Below are 13,591 nucleotides of genomic sequence, written 5' to 3' on the forward strand. Positions count from 1 at the left end.
GTTTCACTCATACTTGTTAACCTTGAGTTACTGTTGGATCAGTGAGGGTCAAACTAAGCCTGTAACCTTATTTTAGTATTCTTCCAAAGGAAATAACCCCCAACTAATCCAACATGCAGGACTGTAAGAGAGAAACAAAGCCTAACAATGAAAGGGACTGACAGATGAAGTAACGCTGGGACTTTTTTTGTCTTAATGATTTTGACAGCTGCAACCTGGGAGTTAGACCTGCTAATGTATTAACCACCTGGTTTGACATCACAGTCTCCTAGAAATAACCTGAATAGGTCATGAACTAACTCATGGCAGCCTGATGGTGCAACAAAACAACAAGACTGTAATGCAGTTAAAAGATAAGTGAAAGCAGTAGGTTTTGTTTTCGACATGAAATAGTAGCCAATGTGGGTTCCCTGCTGCAATAACAGGACCTTCATGGCAAAATGGCTGCTGTGATATTTCGTTTCCCTAAAATAAATATTAAAATTTTCTCACCATACATGTCATATCAAGTAATAATGCAGCTCCTCCAGTGACCGGTATGAGGCAAGGGGTCTTGATTAAAATACTGGGTTTTATTGCTGGTCAACCTGCAGAACTGCGTTAAAGAAAGGAAAAATAAATTAACAAAAAAAAAAAAAAAAAAAGTCTCATAAATCTTGTGTTAAACATAGCAAAGATACAGCTAATCACGTTACAGTTTGCCTAAATAAACATGATAGCTTGTTCTGCTTTAACTTGTGAGTGATTATGGACGTCACTCACCGTGGTTGGCATGTAAGTGGTTAAAGGAAAAAAAAAAAATCGATTGGAGGTGTTGTGAGTGTGGATGGATGAAGGCAAACTGGGTTGTGTTAGAGAGAGTTCAGAAAGATATTTAAGTTTTTAGTTGTAATTTTGATTCATCTTTGGTGAAACTAGACTGATGATTCAGCACAGACAGAGAGGAGATATCTTGCGGGAGGGTGTTGCTGCTGAGACAAAGACAGATCTTAAACAAAGTTAATTTTCTCCTGAATTTTCTGTCTGAAAAATGTAATTTTAGTATCATAATGTTTAGAAGATATATGGCTTGTGAAAAATGGATCCAACAGTTCCTTTGTGACAGTGACTATGGGGTGAAGGAATTGCTCATAATTTCACGTTTACTTTTCCCATTAGAGTAAAATGGGCAGCGACAGTGGGAAAACCTTTATGACACAGATAAAGAAAATTAAGTATCAGTATGCCATCTCCTTACTAAACCATCATTGATTTTAGCTTGTATTTCTTCACAATCTGCACCTTTAAAAAGTCATGCTGCATCAAATTCTAATATGTATAAAGACAACAAACAGTGTATTACTTTACAAAATCTGAAGCTATAAGGAGCGCTCAAGTGGATTTAAGAAGCATGGATAAACTCACATAAGTCGAAGTGATTCTGGCAATGTGTATAGCCAAACTTCAGCTTCTATTACCATGTTCTAGTGTTCTCAAAGAAGGATAGATACAGGCTTTGGGGGTACTTCTACATAATAGAAGTCTGAAGAGAAACAGATATGAGGATGCTAATAAAGGAACTGTCTGTTGGACATTGGCCAAATGGCATCCTAATCACTTTTGGTGGATACTGAAATAATTAAACACATACCAATTCAAAGTTTTAAGCATACCCTGTAAATCATGTCTATTTTCATTGATAGGGGCTAATAATGTTGGCTGTGGTTCCATTAGCAGTGTTTAAGCATGTTAATCAGGCCATTCATTCATCCCATTAAGCCTGGCTATCTCTATAATTTAACAGAAGTTGAACAATTTTACCAGCTGAATGGAGGAAGAATGGATGTGCTTTGTTCTTGTAAGTCAAAGAACAGTAACACAAAGTTACAAAGACAAAAGAGGAGTAGGTTCAGTATAGATCTGTGGACACATAGGGTGAAGCTTAGGGCACAGATGCCTCATGAATCTAAAACATCTTATGATGAAATGTATGTTTTTGCACTAGATTATATGATCCAGTTTCATCATGACTTTGGCAGAGAGTACAGTGATTACTGAAACAAGCCTGTAAAAAAAAATATTTTGACTAAATAATTTTAACTTAGCTTTCAACCAAATACCATTGGACAATCTTTTAACAGACGCCAATACACACCAAGCAGCAACCTCAATGGCTGTATATTGAATCTATACAAAAAAAAATAAAAAACCTCAAAAATGTCAAATCTACAGTTCCTCAAGTGACCACTTGACGCTGACTATGGATCATGTCAATCTCCATTAGCCCCCAATGTCCAATCTCACAGCAACTCACCTGTTTACTGTATATTACATCAAGGCTTAAAGTTATGCATAATTAATAGCGTGGCCACATCAACTGACAGGTGTGTGCCATTACAGATGACTTGTTTCATTTTGAGCTTTAAAACAGAAAACCTACAGGTGACTGTAGGTGACTTCTTTATACTGTCATTGATATACACACATAAATTAATATGGCATGTGAGAAGTTGCATGCTTCAGTCAGCGATGACAACTGAGAAAACTCCAATTGGTGAAGAAGTTATGGAAGAAGAGTTATGAAATAAATGGAATTTGTCAAACCATAATTTGCCTATTTTAGCTATATAGACAATACTTAGACTGTAGACTGTCCACATAGTCATTTCTCATAAATGCAGAAAAGTAGATTATGTTATTTTGTTCTTTCAAGAGATAAATCATAGAAATATCAATATATTCTCTATTAACATTACATTACTGTGTGAATGTAATGGCTCTGGTCATTATGTGATTATACTAATTATGCTTTTGTGATGATGTCTCTGTAGACGAACTTTGGTTGTCATATCTTAAGTCACATCACACACACACATGCTAAAAAATTCATTCCCCCTGAATACAATTACTCACATTTAATGGAGCATAAATTCCTAATTGAGGGCAGCGTTTCTGAGAATGGAGCTACAGATCAACTGAAGCATGCGTCACCCTGGCGTAACCCCTGTGAGGCCGGCTTTGAAAAGGTAACCGCAAACCACCTCTGCAATTTGAGCTGTGCTCAACTTCTATTTTAAATTGGGAGGGAGAAAACAACCATCCTTGCAGTGTAAAGAACTCCGAGTTCATTCTTTAAGATATCGTTAAATGTGTTCAAATTTGTTGACAAATGTTATAGTGTTGGACTTTAGTGCTGCAAGTGTGTTGAATTAATCTAGGGATTATTTTGTCGACCACTCAACAAATTCTTTTGTCTAAAAATGCCTGCTATAAGTATAGTATAAAGAATACACAGCATATGTATGACATCACCTATAAGTTTCTGAAAAGCTGTTTTATAGTTTAAAATCTGTGGCTCTGGATCAAGGGTGGACCTGAGGCGGGCTGAAATGGCCTGTAGTGGCACCCATCTGTCAATCATAGCAACCACACTGTTAATTATGCATAACTTTAGGTCTTAATATAATTTAAACAGGTGACTTAAAACCAGACTGTACATGTTTATTTCTGCTGTGAAGTTGAACCCATTGGGGGCTCATGGAGATTGACATGATCTGTATCCAGCCTCAAGTGGACGTTTGAGGAACTTTCTGCTAGGCTTCACTTCACAGCCTCACTACACAGAGGTTGCCACTTGGAAAGCTAAATTAAGATTATTTATTCAAAATATATTTTCTTCAGAGCTCAAGAATGTACTTGTTTCAGTAATCACTTTACTCTGTGCTAAAGTGATACATGATTTTGCATCGGGTGCAAAAACATACATTTTCCTCAGCCACTATAACCTGAGCACTTTTAGATTCATGAGGCATCTGTCATCTTAAGCTCCACCTTATGTTTCCACAGATCTAAAATGAACCTGCTCCTCTTTAACTGTGTCTTTGTAACTCAGTGTTACTGTTCTGTAAGTTACAGTGTTTTATAGATGTTGCTACTTAATTATAACCCCCTCATGTATGTAAATAGGATGGCCAAAATATTAGAAACACCTCTCAATATAATGCACTCCAGTACAACCCAACCACCAAATACAACCTCAGTAATAAAAACAAAGCTGAATTATTACCTTTCTGAATGTAGAGATTCAATGCAGAGCTGTTGAATTAGAGTGAAACAAATCAAATACTGAGAGGTATTTTGTAGTAGTTTGAGAAGTTGTGACAAGAAAATATTTGTAATTATTGGTCAAATAAATGACAAAAACATTTATTGATTATCAAAATAGACTGTGTCAATTAAAGTATCGGTTAATCAACTAATCATTGCAGCTCTATTGAAAAGACAGAACTTCTGTCTTTTGTATGATGACTGTATGACAGATGACTGGATTTGTAGTTAATGAATGGAAATCCCTGATTTTTCACCTGCCCTGTAACTGCTGACAGATACTATTCCTGAATAATCTACGACGCTCTCCATCATTCGCTCCCTCGATCAAATTGTAAATGAGTAAAAGCTCACTCATGCGGTGCCTGTCTCCGTAAAAAAAAAAAAAAACACACACTGTTCGACAATAGAACGACACACACTCATTTTTAGATGACAATATGTCGTTTATTTTCTATATTTTAAAGGTTTATTATTTACAAACAAAATAAACAAAAAAAAAATCAAAAAGATTTTTTGACAAACACTGTTTGTCTGCATATTGTTGTAAGAAAGTTTACATTTATCTTTCTTTCATCTGTATCAAGTAACCAACTGATAGTTCTTTTGTCTAAGTCTTGGATTACATAAATGAGCTGAACAATGACCATGTGAGTGGGGTTTAAGAGGACCGAGCAGCTCGTCGTAGCCCCTCTCTCCACTACGCATATCATCAGTAAACATATGAAACCTGTGTTCATCGAAACCAAATAAACATTTGGTCTGTCCTCTCTGGGCAATAATCTCAGTTCTTTTTGCATCTCTCTCTTTTTTTTTTTCTCAAACCAACAAAACAACAAACAAAAAGAAATATACAAATATATGTGCTGGTTTGTTGAGAGTCTCTATGCTGCTAATATGTAAGCTCATTATTTTGTGTTGTACATCACCATTAATGCCCATTCCAGTATGTTTGTTGTGATTGGTATAGTGAAAAAAGCACATAGTTTGGGAAGCTCTCCCTCCAAAGGCAAGTATCAAAAACAGCACAAACTAACAGTGCTGCTATCCATCTTGACTGTGTACTAGTTCCTATACACTATGGCATATTCACGATTAAGCGCTCATTGTTGTAAATAGAACAACTCCCCCTCATTAGAACCTCATACAGGATCAGGGCAGCACAAATTCTTGAGGATATTGCTCCCTTACTAGCTCATTCAACATCTAACCTAGCTGAAAGAATCTGTATTTTTATTTTTTTTTATTAGTAGTAAACCAGAAAGTGCAATTTAAAACAAAGACAATGACTTAGAATGTTTTGCTTTGGCCAGTTTCCGTCCACACATCAATATTCAACCCAAACATCAGTGGCTAGCTACAAAGAAAGGTATAAAGGTGCTCCAAATTTGTACAATGTCTCAACGAGCGTGATATTACTGCAAGTCTAAAGATTGCACTTCTTCTTCTTCTTTTTTATTTTTAAACTGTACATGACCTCATTAAATATTCTATATAGCTTGACTGACAATGTTAGAAAAAAACCTGCCTCTAGAAGTTCACATTGTAAGTAAAGATACCAATTGGATAAATTGAGATATTTGGCCATCATCATTGCTTACTCCATTCCTGCCTAAAAACACTGAGACATAGAACACATAGAGTATAGTAAGAATGAATGCGTAGTTGTGTGCAGAAGGTGCCCCGCTCCCTTCCTCCCGTACGCACCGAGCTCACACTCATAACAAAGGATGGAACATGGCTATAGTTTAGGCACAAATACTTAAGAATGTCCATGTGGAAAGTCAATGCTTCTGTTCACACACAGATAACGTCTAGGCAGACAGACAATGAACAAAACATAATCTAACATTACATTTAACGTCAACATTTTTGAGATAGTATCTTTTTAAGTATTTGTGACAGTGCATGCTTTCATGACATTGGTGGGTTGACTGTATTGGTACACTATCGACACAATCTGTAGCGAAGACTTGTAATCTTTTTAAAACGGCATCTCAAAGGGCTTAGTCACTTTGAACTGATGGGATATTTGGTTGCCATGAAAACTATGACTCAAAGTAGAGATTCTGCATGACTGACAGGAGAATATGTTGTCACGTTTGACTCACTGTATGAAGACCGCAGGAAGGCCTTGTGCACACACGACAATGCCCTGTATGTGCAGGAAAATGGCCCGTCAGCCGTAATGACTGGCTTATTTTAGTTGAGTCATCAAATACGTTACTTTTTGATTACAATATTAAAAATGATCCTTTTTGATAGAGTCATAATATTCTGGCTTGACCTTGCATCCCTGCCTCAACATCAGTCCAGGTCAGTTTAAAGTACGTAAGCCCACATAATGGATTTACACGAGACAGAAACCTTAATGCAAACCAGCATTTCCTTTTCTGACTTGCACTTGAGCGACTGGATACCTGATGTTTTTAACCTATAACATATGTGTAGAAAATGTCATGCCAGGCTCTTCAACTACAGTGATTGTGATATGACAGCGTACAGTACAGTTTTACTCAAGAAGCAGATGAGCAAGGATAGAATTTAAATTGTAGTTTAAATAAAATTTAAAAGCAAACAAAACAAACAAAAAAAAAACATGAACCTCATTGCAGCCTCATTCAAAAAAAAAGATCTGTTTGACCGTAATATAAACCAAAGAATCGCTGTTAAAATGATCCTCAGCAGTTTTGAGAAATGAGGTGATAGAAAAGACGTTTACTCTCAATAGGCTGACTTTGAAATCAAGTTGTCTATTGTAGGTAAATATTGTATATGTTCACTTGATGTGAAATCAAAAACTATACTAAGACTAGGAATAGTATACAGAGAGAGATAGGGATTCTTAAATGTCCTCCAATCAGGCATTTCTCAGCATCAAGTAGTGCTAGCTATTGCATTAAGGTTTGTTTATCTCTTATGAAACATATGTATTTTGTCACTTAACCTTTTTCGCATATAGATGATATCCAGGTTCCTGATAGAAGTAAGACATTGTTATGATAGAGAATGCACCACACAGTATCTGTAAATACTAGATCTACAAAACTATTTACAGCACACATATAGGTAATCTTTATGTCACAGTCTATTGCATAATGGTGATAATCTTTAGTTTATAAATATTATAAATATACACAGAATTTTTAAGCAACATTACATAACATCTCAGCCATCTGAAATTAGAAATAGAAAACAATAGCATCCATCCGCATCTTTCTCCACACTCCATTCTCCTCAAAAACGAAAGCAGCATTTCTATTATCTATTCCCTTTGGACCCATAACACTGCCATGGTTTGTATGTGAGCCGCTGTGGGGATATAGTGGCTCAGCAGACTGTATTTTTGTTGCTGAGAGTGCAACATAACACTTAGTTATAGTAACTGTGTTGATTTCTGAAATGAAGAGTCACGAAATTCAGGATGAGTGTGCTTTTTGAAATTATTTGTCAGAGTTGCTTGCATTTATTATTCCACAGTGGTGCCTAAAGCTGCTTAATAGGAGAAGATAATTTGTCTCTTCCATAATGGTAAAAAAAAGAAAAAAAAAAGAAGTCATCAGAATCCACGATGCATTCCAGTTAAAAAGAAAAAAGAAAATAAAAAAAATGTCATACATTGTATATAATTCTTTATATTTCTCAGAAAGGAAGACTCATGTTTATACTACAGCTTTTAAATTGCCATTGCCAAATATTCTAGTTGGATTTTACACAGCCAGTCACATGCACACGCACACACACACACTCTCACACACGCATACATAGCAGTATATATACACATATATATATATCTATCTATATAGATATACATATATCTAGGATATATTACACATATATCATACATTTGTAGTATAGATATTATATATATTATATATATAACGTAAAAGAAAAGAGATGTATCTGTATAATATACATTCTTAAGTTTAGGGAGACAATGTGTCTAAAATATAATACAAGGGCTTGTATGTACAGGATTTCTATGAGGTTATTTTAGAAGAAAGTTGGAGAGAAACAAAAATGCTGAAGTTCCTCACTTTTATCTCTTTTGTTGTATCTCCATTTTTAAAAATGAATTGAAACATACTGAAGTTTAAAAAATGAAAAGGGAAAAATGGGATCATAAATTCGATGCAAAACGCATTTTGTCTTGCTCAGTCTCTGTACTGCTCAGGACAGAATCTCTCCTAGATCCGGGGGAATCCCTGTGCTGGGTCGAGGAGGATGATGTTGCTGCTGCCGCTGCCGCAGCCGCTGCTGCTGCCGCCGCTGCCGCGGCTGAGCGCACCGGGGGCAATGCTCCTGACGACATCTGGCGGAATAAATTGACCCGCTGGGGCACTGTGGTGCGGATGCCACTCTGCAGATTCATGCCCTGGATCGCTGCTGCCGCTGGTGGCACAATGGAGGCCAGAGAGTCTCCTGAGGCTGGGTGTGCTCTGGGCCCCAGAGATGTGTCATGTGGCAGTGATGGTTGGGAGGCCGATAAGTGTCTAACATCACGACTCAAGCTGCCTGACTGAAGAGCCTGTGTGCTCTTGTGGATGTCTCCCCGTTGAGGTGAGGGGACCTGCTGCTGCTGAGGTGACGGCTGCTGCTGCTGCTGCTGCACCGCAGAAGCTGCGGCGGCAGTTGACGCAGCTGGCTGCTGGGCAAGCTGCTGCTGTGTGGGTAGAGATGGTTGGGCAATGGGCTGCTGGATAAGTGACAGCTGGGAGGCTGTGCGTGAGCCGTACTGGAAGCTCCGGCCGGCCAGAGGGGTCTGCACTGGAGGACTACACATGGCAGCTGTGAAGGAGCAGGGCGACATGATCGCACCTTGCTGCTGGAGTGGGGTCTGTGGGTTGGTTAAGGAAGAATTCAGGTTGCCATGGGAAAGACTGGGAGCAGGGTAAACCCCTTGCGCTGCAGCAGCAGCAGCAGCAGCGGCTGGCAACATACGGGCAGCAGAAGCATTGGCAATAGCCGAAGCACTGTAGGTCATGGGTACTGACTGCTGGAGCTGATTGGTGCCGAAAGCAGTGGGGAAGGGCGGTTGGGCTGGTGAGTTAATGATGGAGTTTCCTGACATTGGTGTTGAGATCATCCCGGTGACTGACTGCTTGCGGTCCACCATCATCACCATCTCCCTGTCCTGACGGATAATCTGTTTCAATATCTCGTTCTCCTGCGTGTTGAAAACGCCGGCGTTCAGGTCCTTCTGAAACTTCTGCAGCAGCAAGGAGTTCTTCTTCCCTGTTGGGGTGCAGTCAGGAGAGGTAAGCACATAAAGCCATGGCAAACTCTGGTTGCCCTAAACCACAGGAAAAGGGCAGGATTCAGGACAGTCATGATAAAGATGCAGCTTGTATGTTTTAGTAGGAAGACTTGAGTGCATTTTTTTTGTACCAATAGAGAAGCTTGATCTCCTTGATGCCACTAAATTCATAAATTGGTTCAATCTTACAAGCTGCATCTTTTCACGTCCGCTAAGGTCTGTCATACTGAATATAAAGTGTGAAGGACATTGAATGGTAATGACTATGGGAAATATACGGTTTGAGAGGAGTGAAGGACACATAAGGAGACAAAGATTACTGAAGGTGTGACGTGATAGCGTAGACTGTGAAGGTGCTGATGTAGACAGTGAAACACAGAAGAGTACTAATGAGTTGTACCCACACATCATGTTACCGGACAGTTTTTTTTTTTTCTTTTGAAGCTCTAAGGATAAATTTAAAGCCACATTCTATTTAAATCACAATGACAACTCTGCTAAAACACATCACAAGGACACTGAGAATAACCTTTTTTCCCCTTAATTTTACGAACAAGGTGACAATAAAAACAAGCAAAGGAAGCCACAAAGATTTATTCCTAGCACACTACCTCAGTGTATCTATAATTATACATTAAATATCTAATATAAAACTAAACGTTACCCATTTTACCACAGAATGCTATGTTATTCTTATTCAAATCTGCACTGAAATGAATGATTCATATTCATTTTTATAAATAAAATATTCAAAAGACAACGACAAACAGTTTTTCTGCAAACCTAGATAATGATAATACTTTTGGGTTTTAAAATGTTTTATTTATGAACTCTAAAGGGCTTTTTTAGCCCACAGGCCTGGAAATGTCATGGATCATGATAAATAAAAGGTTGACGGAATGGAGCAAAACTGTGGTAAAATACTAAGTTGTACTAAAAGCATAAAAGACGCCTTGAAACTGGTCTTTTGTAGAAAGAATTGCCACATTTGACAATAATAACGATAAAGATCTATTCAACATATTTTCTTTGAGTGACTGCGTTCAAATTTATTTAGAGGATGTGTTTCCTGTAATTACTGTTAACCTTGTGTATTGGCAGGCTTTGAAGCGTTAAAGAAGACAGAGTTGACTTTTAGTATGCTGAAGGCTTTAGCCACAGTCAGTCAATCATTAAGCCCTGCCCTTGAGGGCAGAAGATTTCTGCACTGAGTTTACACTTGAGCGGCATTTGTTTGGCAGCTTCCTCTCCTGTCAAGGCTGCCAACAAGCCATGCATTCAGCTATAACACAAGACTTTCACAGCTGAAAATGGATTGACATATTTTGCAGCTATTTCTCAGAATCAAGTCTTCCATTTGATTTGGTTTATTAAGACTGTGACAGTCACTACAGGGAGGGGGTAGTTAAGGGCTAAAACTAGTACCACGTATGTAAGACTACTGTTAACTTACAAGGCTGCTTGCATTGCATTTTTAAAGGTGACAGGGTTAAACTCTGTAGATTGGAAGGACAACACATGTTTATTATTTTCTCCAAATACAGAACCTGTGAGGATCTGAATTGCTTGGATTTGCTGGTAGATTTCAGGGCAACAGGCATCAGTCAGTGTGTGACATTTCATCAATTTTAAAATGGAAAATTATGATGTATTACATTGTGCTGTCTGTCTTATCTGCTTCTGTTCCTGCTGCCCCTCTACACTCTTCTGTCCTCTAATCTCTCTTTTTCTCTCTCAGGCTTTGCTGGGTGTGCAAAAGATAGGTCGACACATATCAAAAAATATAATGGACCTTTAGATTATATCTACATTAATATACATTTTTTTGTGAAAGAAGAAAGTTATTTCATATCTTATCCTCTAAAAACTGCCATTTTCACATGCTACATCATGGATATAATGCTAAAATAGGTATACAGTAAACCTACTGTTGAAAAAACAAAAGAAAAAAACAAAAGATGAAATTATCACTTTTATGCATTTACAGTAATGTATAGCAGCCCAAACAAAGCTCAATAGGAGGAGCTGAAGAATGTGTTAAGTGATACTTAACCTACATCACAGTAGATGCCAGAATACCCTGTGAAATATGTCCACACACATATTTTGAGTAACATGTGAGTTTGATTTAAGCCAAGGCACACCTTGTTCCTATGGAAAACACTGGCCTGCGACTGTTTAATTGTTTTTACAGTGCAAATCTCTGTAGACAGAACTCATAACATAACTTAAATTTATACTGTACTTTAGGAAAGTCTGACTATAAACCTTTATCAGAAGATTGTAAAAAAGAGTATCCCTTAAAACAAAATGAAAACAAACAAACAAAAACATAAACAAAATGTAAACACCACTCATGAGTAAATAAATGTTTTGTTTTTTTTAACATATAAAACTTGTAAAAAACATAAAAAATCAGATGTGGGTCAAATCACCATTTAAAAATAATACAGTTACAGTACTGTGTTAGTCATTCTTTCCTGGTACAATAGAACTCAGATTAGTTACTCTGATTATAAATATGATGTAGAAACATCAAAAAATAATACAATAATTGACCCATATCTGGAATCTAAAACATAATTGTTGTAAAACAGTCTGAAAGCCAACTAACACACCAAACAAACAAATAAAGAAACAAGCAAAACACAAACATCATAATGTTGACAAACATCATAGAAACATTACAAGTTAATAATTTAAATAATAAAATAATTTCACCAATTATCTGTAATAAATTGTGTTTTTTTTTCTTTTATGAGGCACTGCAGGAAATGTGTTCTTCTGAGGATGAGGATTATTTAATACATCATTACGATCAAAACCTTTTTGCAGAGAATAACTGGTGTAAATGTGTGTGAGAGAAAATGATTCTTAATGGATTCAATAAACTTTTGCCCTCCACATGTGGTCAACATGACATTACTGTAGCTCTGTTTCTGAAGATGAGATGAACTTTCCTTTGATTAGTGTCAGTGAACATTTACACAAAAGACAGAATCCATATTTCAAGTCAGACAATCAGAAACAAACGTTTATATGTATATATATATGTATATATTTTGGTGAAAACATGAATAAATAATGAAATGGGTTTCCTGCATGTAACAAAAAGTGTATGTGGCTTTGCATTAGTAAAGTTTTTACTAATTCTGCAGACATGATTTCATCTGTGAATACACTTTGAACAGAGAATTCAAAGATTAAATAAAAATGTCACACCAATAGAGCTGAGCATGTGTTCATAATCCAGTTGATTATTCTGTGGAAGTCACAAGTTACAAAATAAACATGGCATGTAACACTGAATGATCTTTTGTTTCTTTGATTGTCTCAGTTTTTGACATTTTGAATGTGTCCATCAAAACATCTGAAGGACTGATGCAGGAATTAAACAGTTAATGTAACTTCAGTGAGAGGTAAAATTCTTGGAGGATGAATTTGAGACCGGATCCATTTAGCAAGCCTCTATAGGTCAATTGGTCCCTGTTCGAATATTGGAATTGGAATAAAGTGTTTACCTGATGCCTACTCGTCGGCCAGGACACTCTTGAAAACGAGATGTGCTCGTCTCAAGACGGACTCCTGGTCAAATAATTTTTAGATAGATAAAAGATAATGTCAAATGTGCAACACGTTATTGGTTTCAAAGCATGGTTACTTTTTTCTTTCCTTTTTAGAGCAAGACAAGCATGTAACCAAATGCAGTTCATATATAGAAACGATACAACCAGCACGGATCATGACAAAGTATCTTCCCTCGTATGAGACAAAACCCCCTTCATGGTTAGTCTGGAAAGAATGGATCGAATCTATTTCACTCTGAGAAGAGTCAGTCAGAGTGGGCAGCTTTCATTTTCTAACAGTTAGCTCTAGAAAAGCTGGTAGCTATCATAAAAAGGGCAAATGTAGATTTGGACTGTTGAGGCCAAAGGGCATACAGTATCTTGTGAAGGGCACAAATCCACACACTTCACTACAGGGCAAAGAAAATTATGTTTTGTTTTATATCTTTATTTTATGGTAGTCCAAAAAAAAATCAACCTTGTCTCCTGTGAATTACGCTCACATGCAACTACTTCACAATTCAGTGAGTGCAAGAAGTCGTGACATTTGTGAAGTGCAGAGGAAAGTGTGGGTGTTTATGTCTGGGCTGATGGAAGTTTGTGTATTAGAAATCAGTGAAAATGTTCAATATTTGTAAAAATTTAAACATTGACATCAAATTCTTTCCCTCAATTTTAACAA

At 37.1% G+C, this 13,591-nt stretch overlaps 1 protein-coding gene across 1 annotated transcript in view; it reads right to left on the reverse strand.

Annotated features, from left to right (window-relative positions):
- Positions 1–8,016: 8,016 nt before the first annotated feature.
- Positions 8,017–13,591, reverse strand: part of hcn1 (hyperpolarization activated cyclic nucleotide-gated potassium channel 1) — a 67,026-nt gene continuing 61,451 nt past the window's right edge. Inside the window, exon 8 of the mRNA XM_019253711.2 lies at positions 8,017–9,321. Within this exon, the coding sequence (XP_019109256.2) occupies positions 8,207–9,321 (1,115 nt within the window). The 3' untranslated portion in view covers positions 8,017–8,206. The remainder of the gene's footprint in view (positions 9,322–13,591) is intronic.

The sequence above is a fragment of the Larimichthys crocea genome, chromosome IX (genome assembly GCF_000972845.2).
Source record: "Larimichthys crocea isolate SSNF chromosome IX, L_crocea_2.0, whole genome shotgun sequence".
Lineage (NCBI taxonomy): Eukaryota > Metazoa > Chordata > Actinopteri > Sciaenidae > Larimichthys > Larimichthys crocea.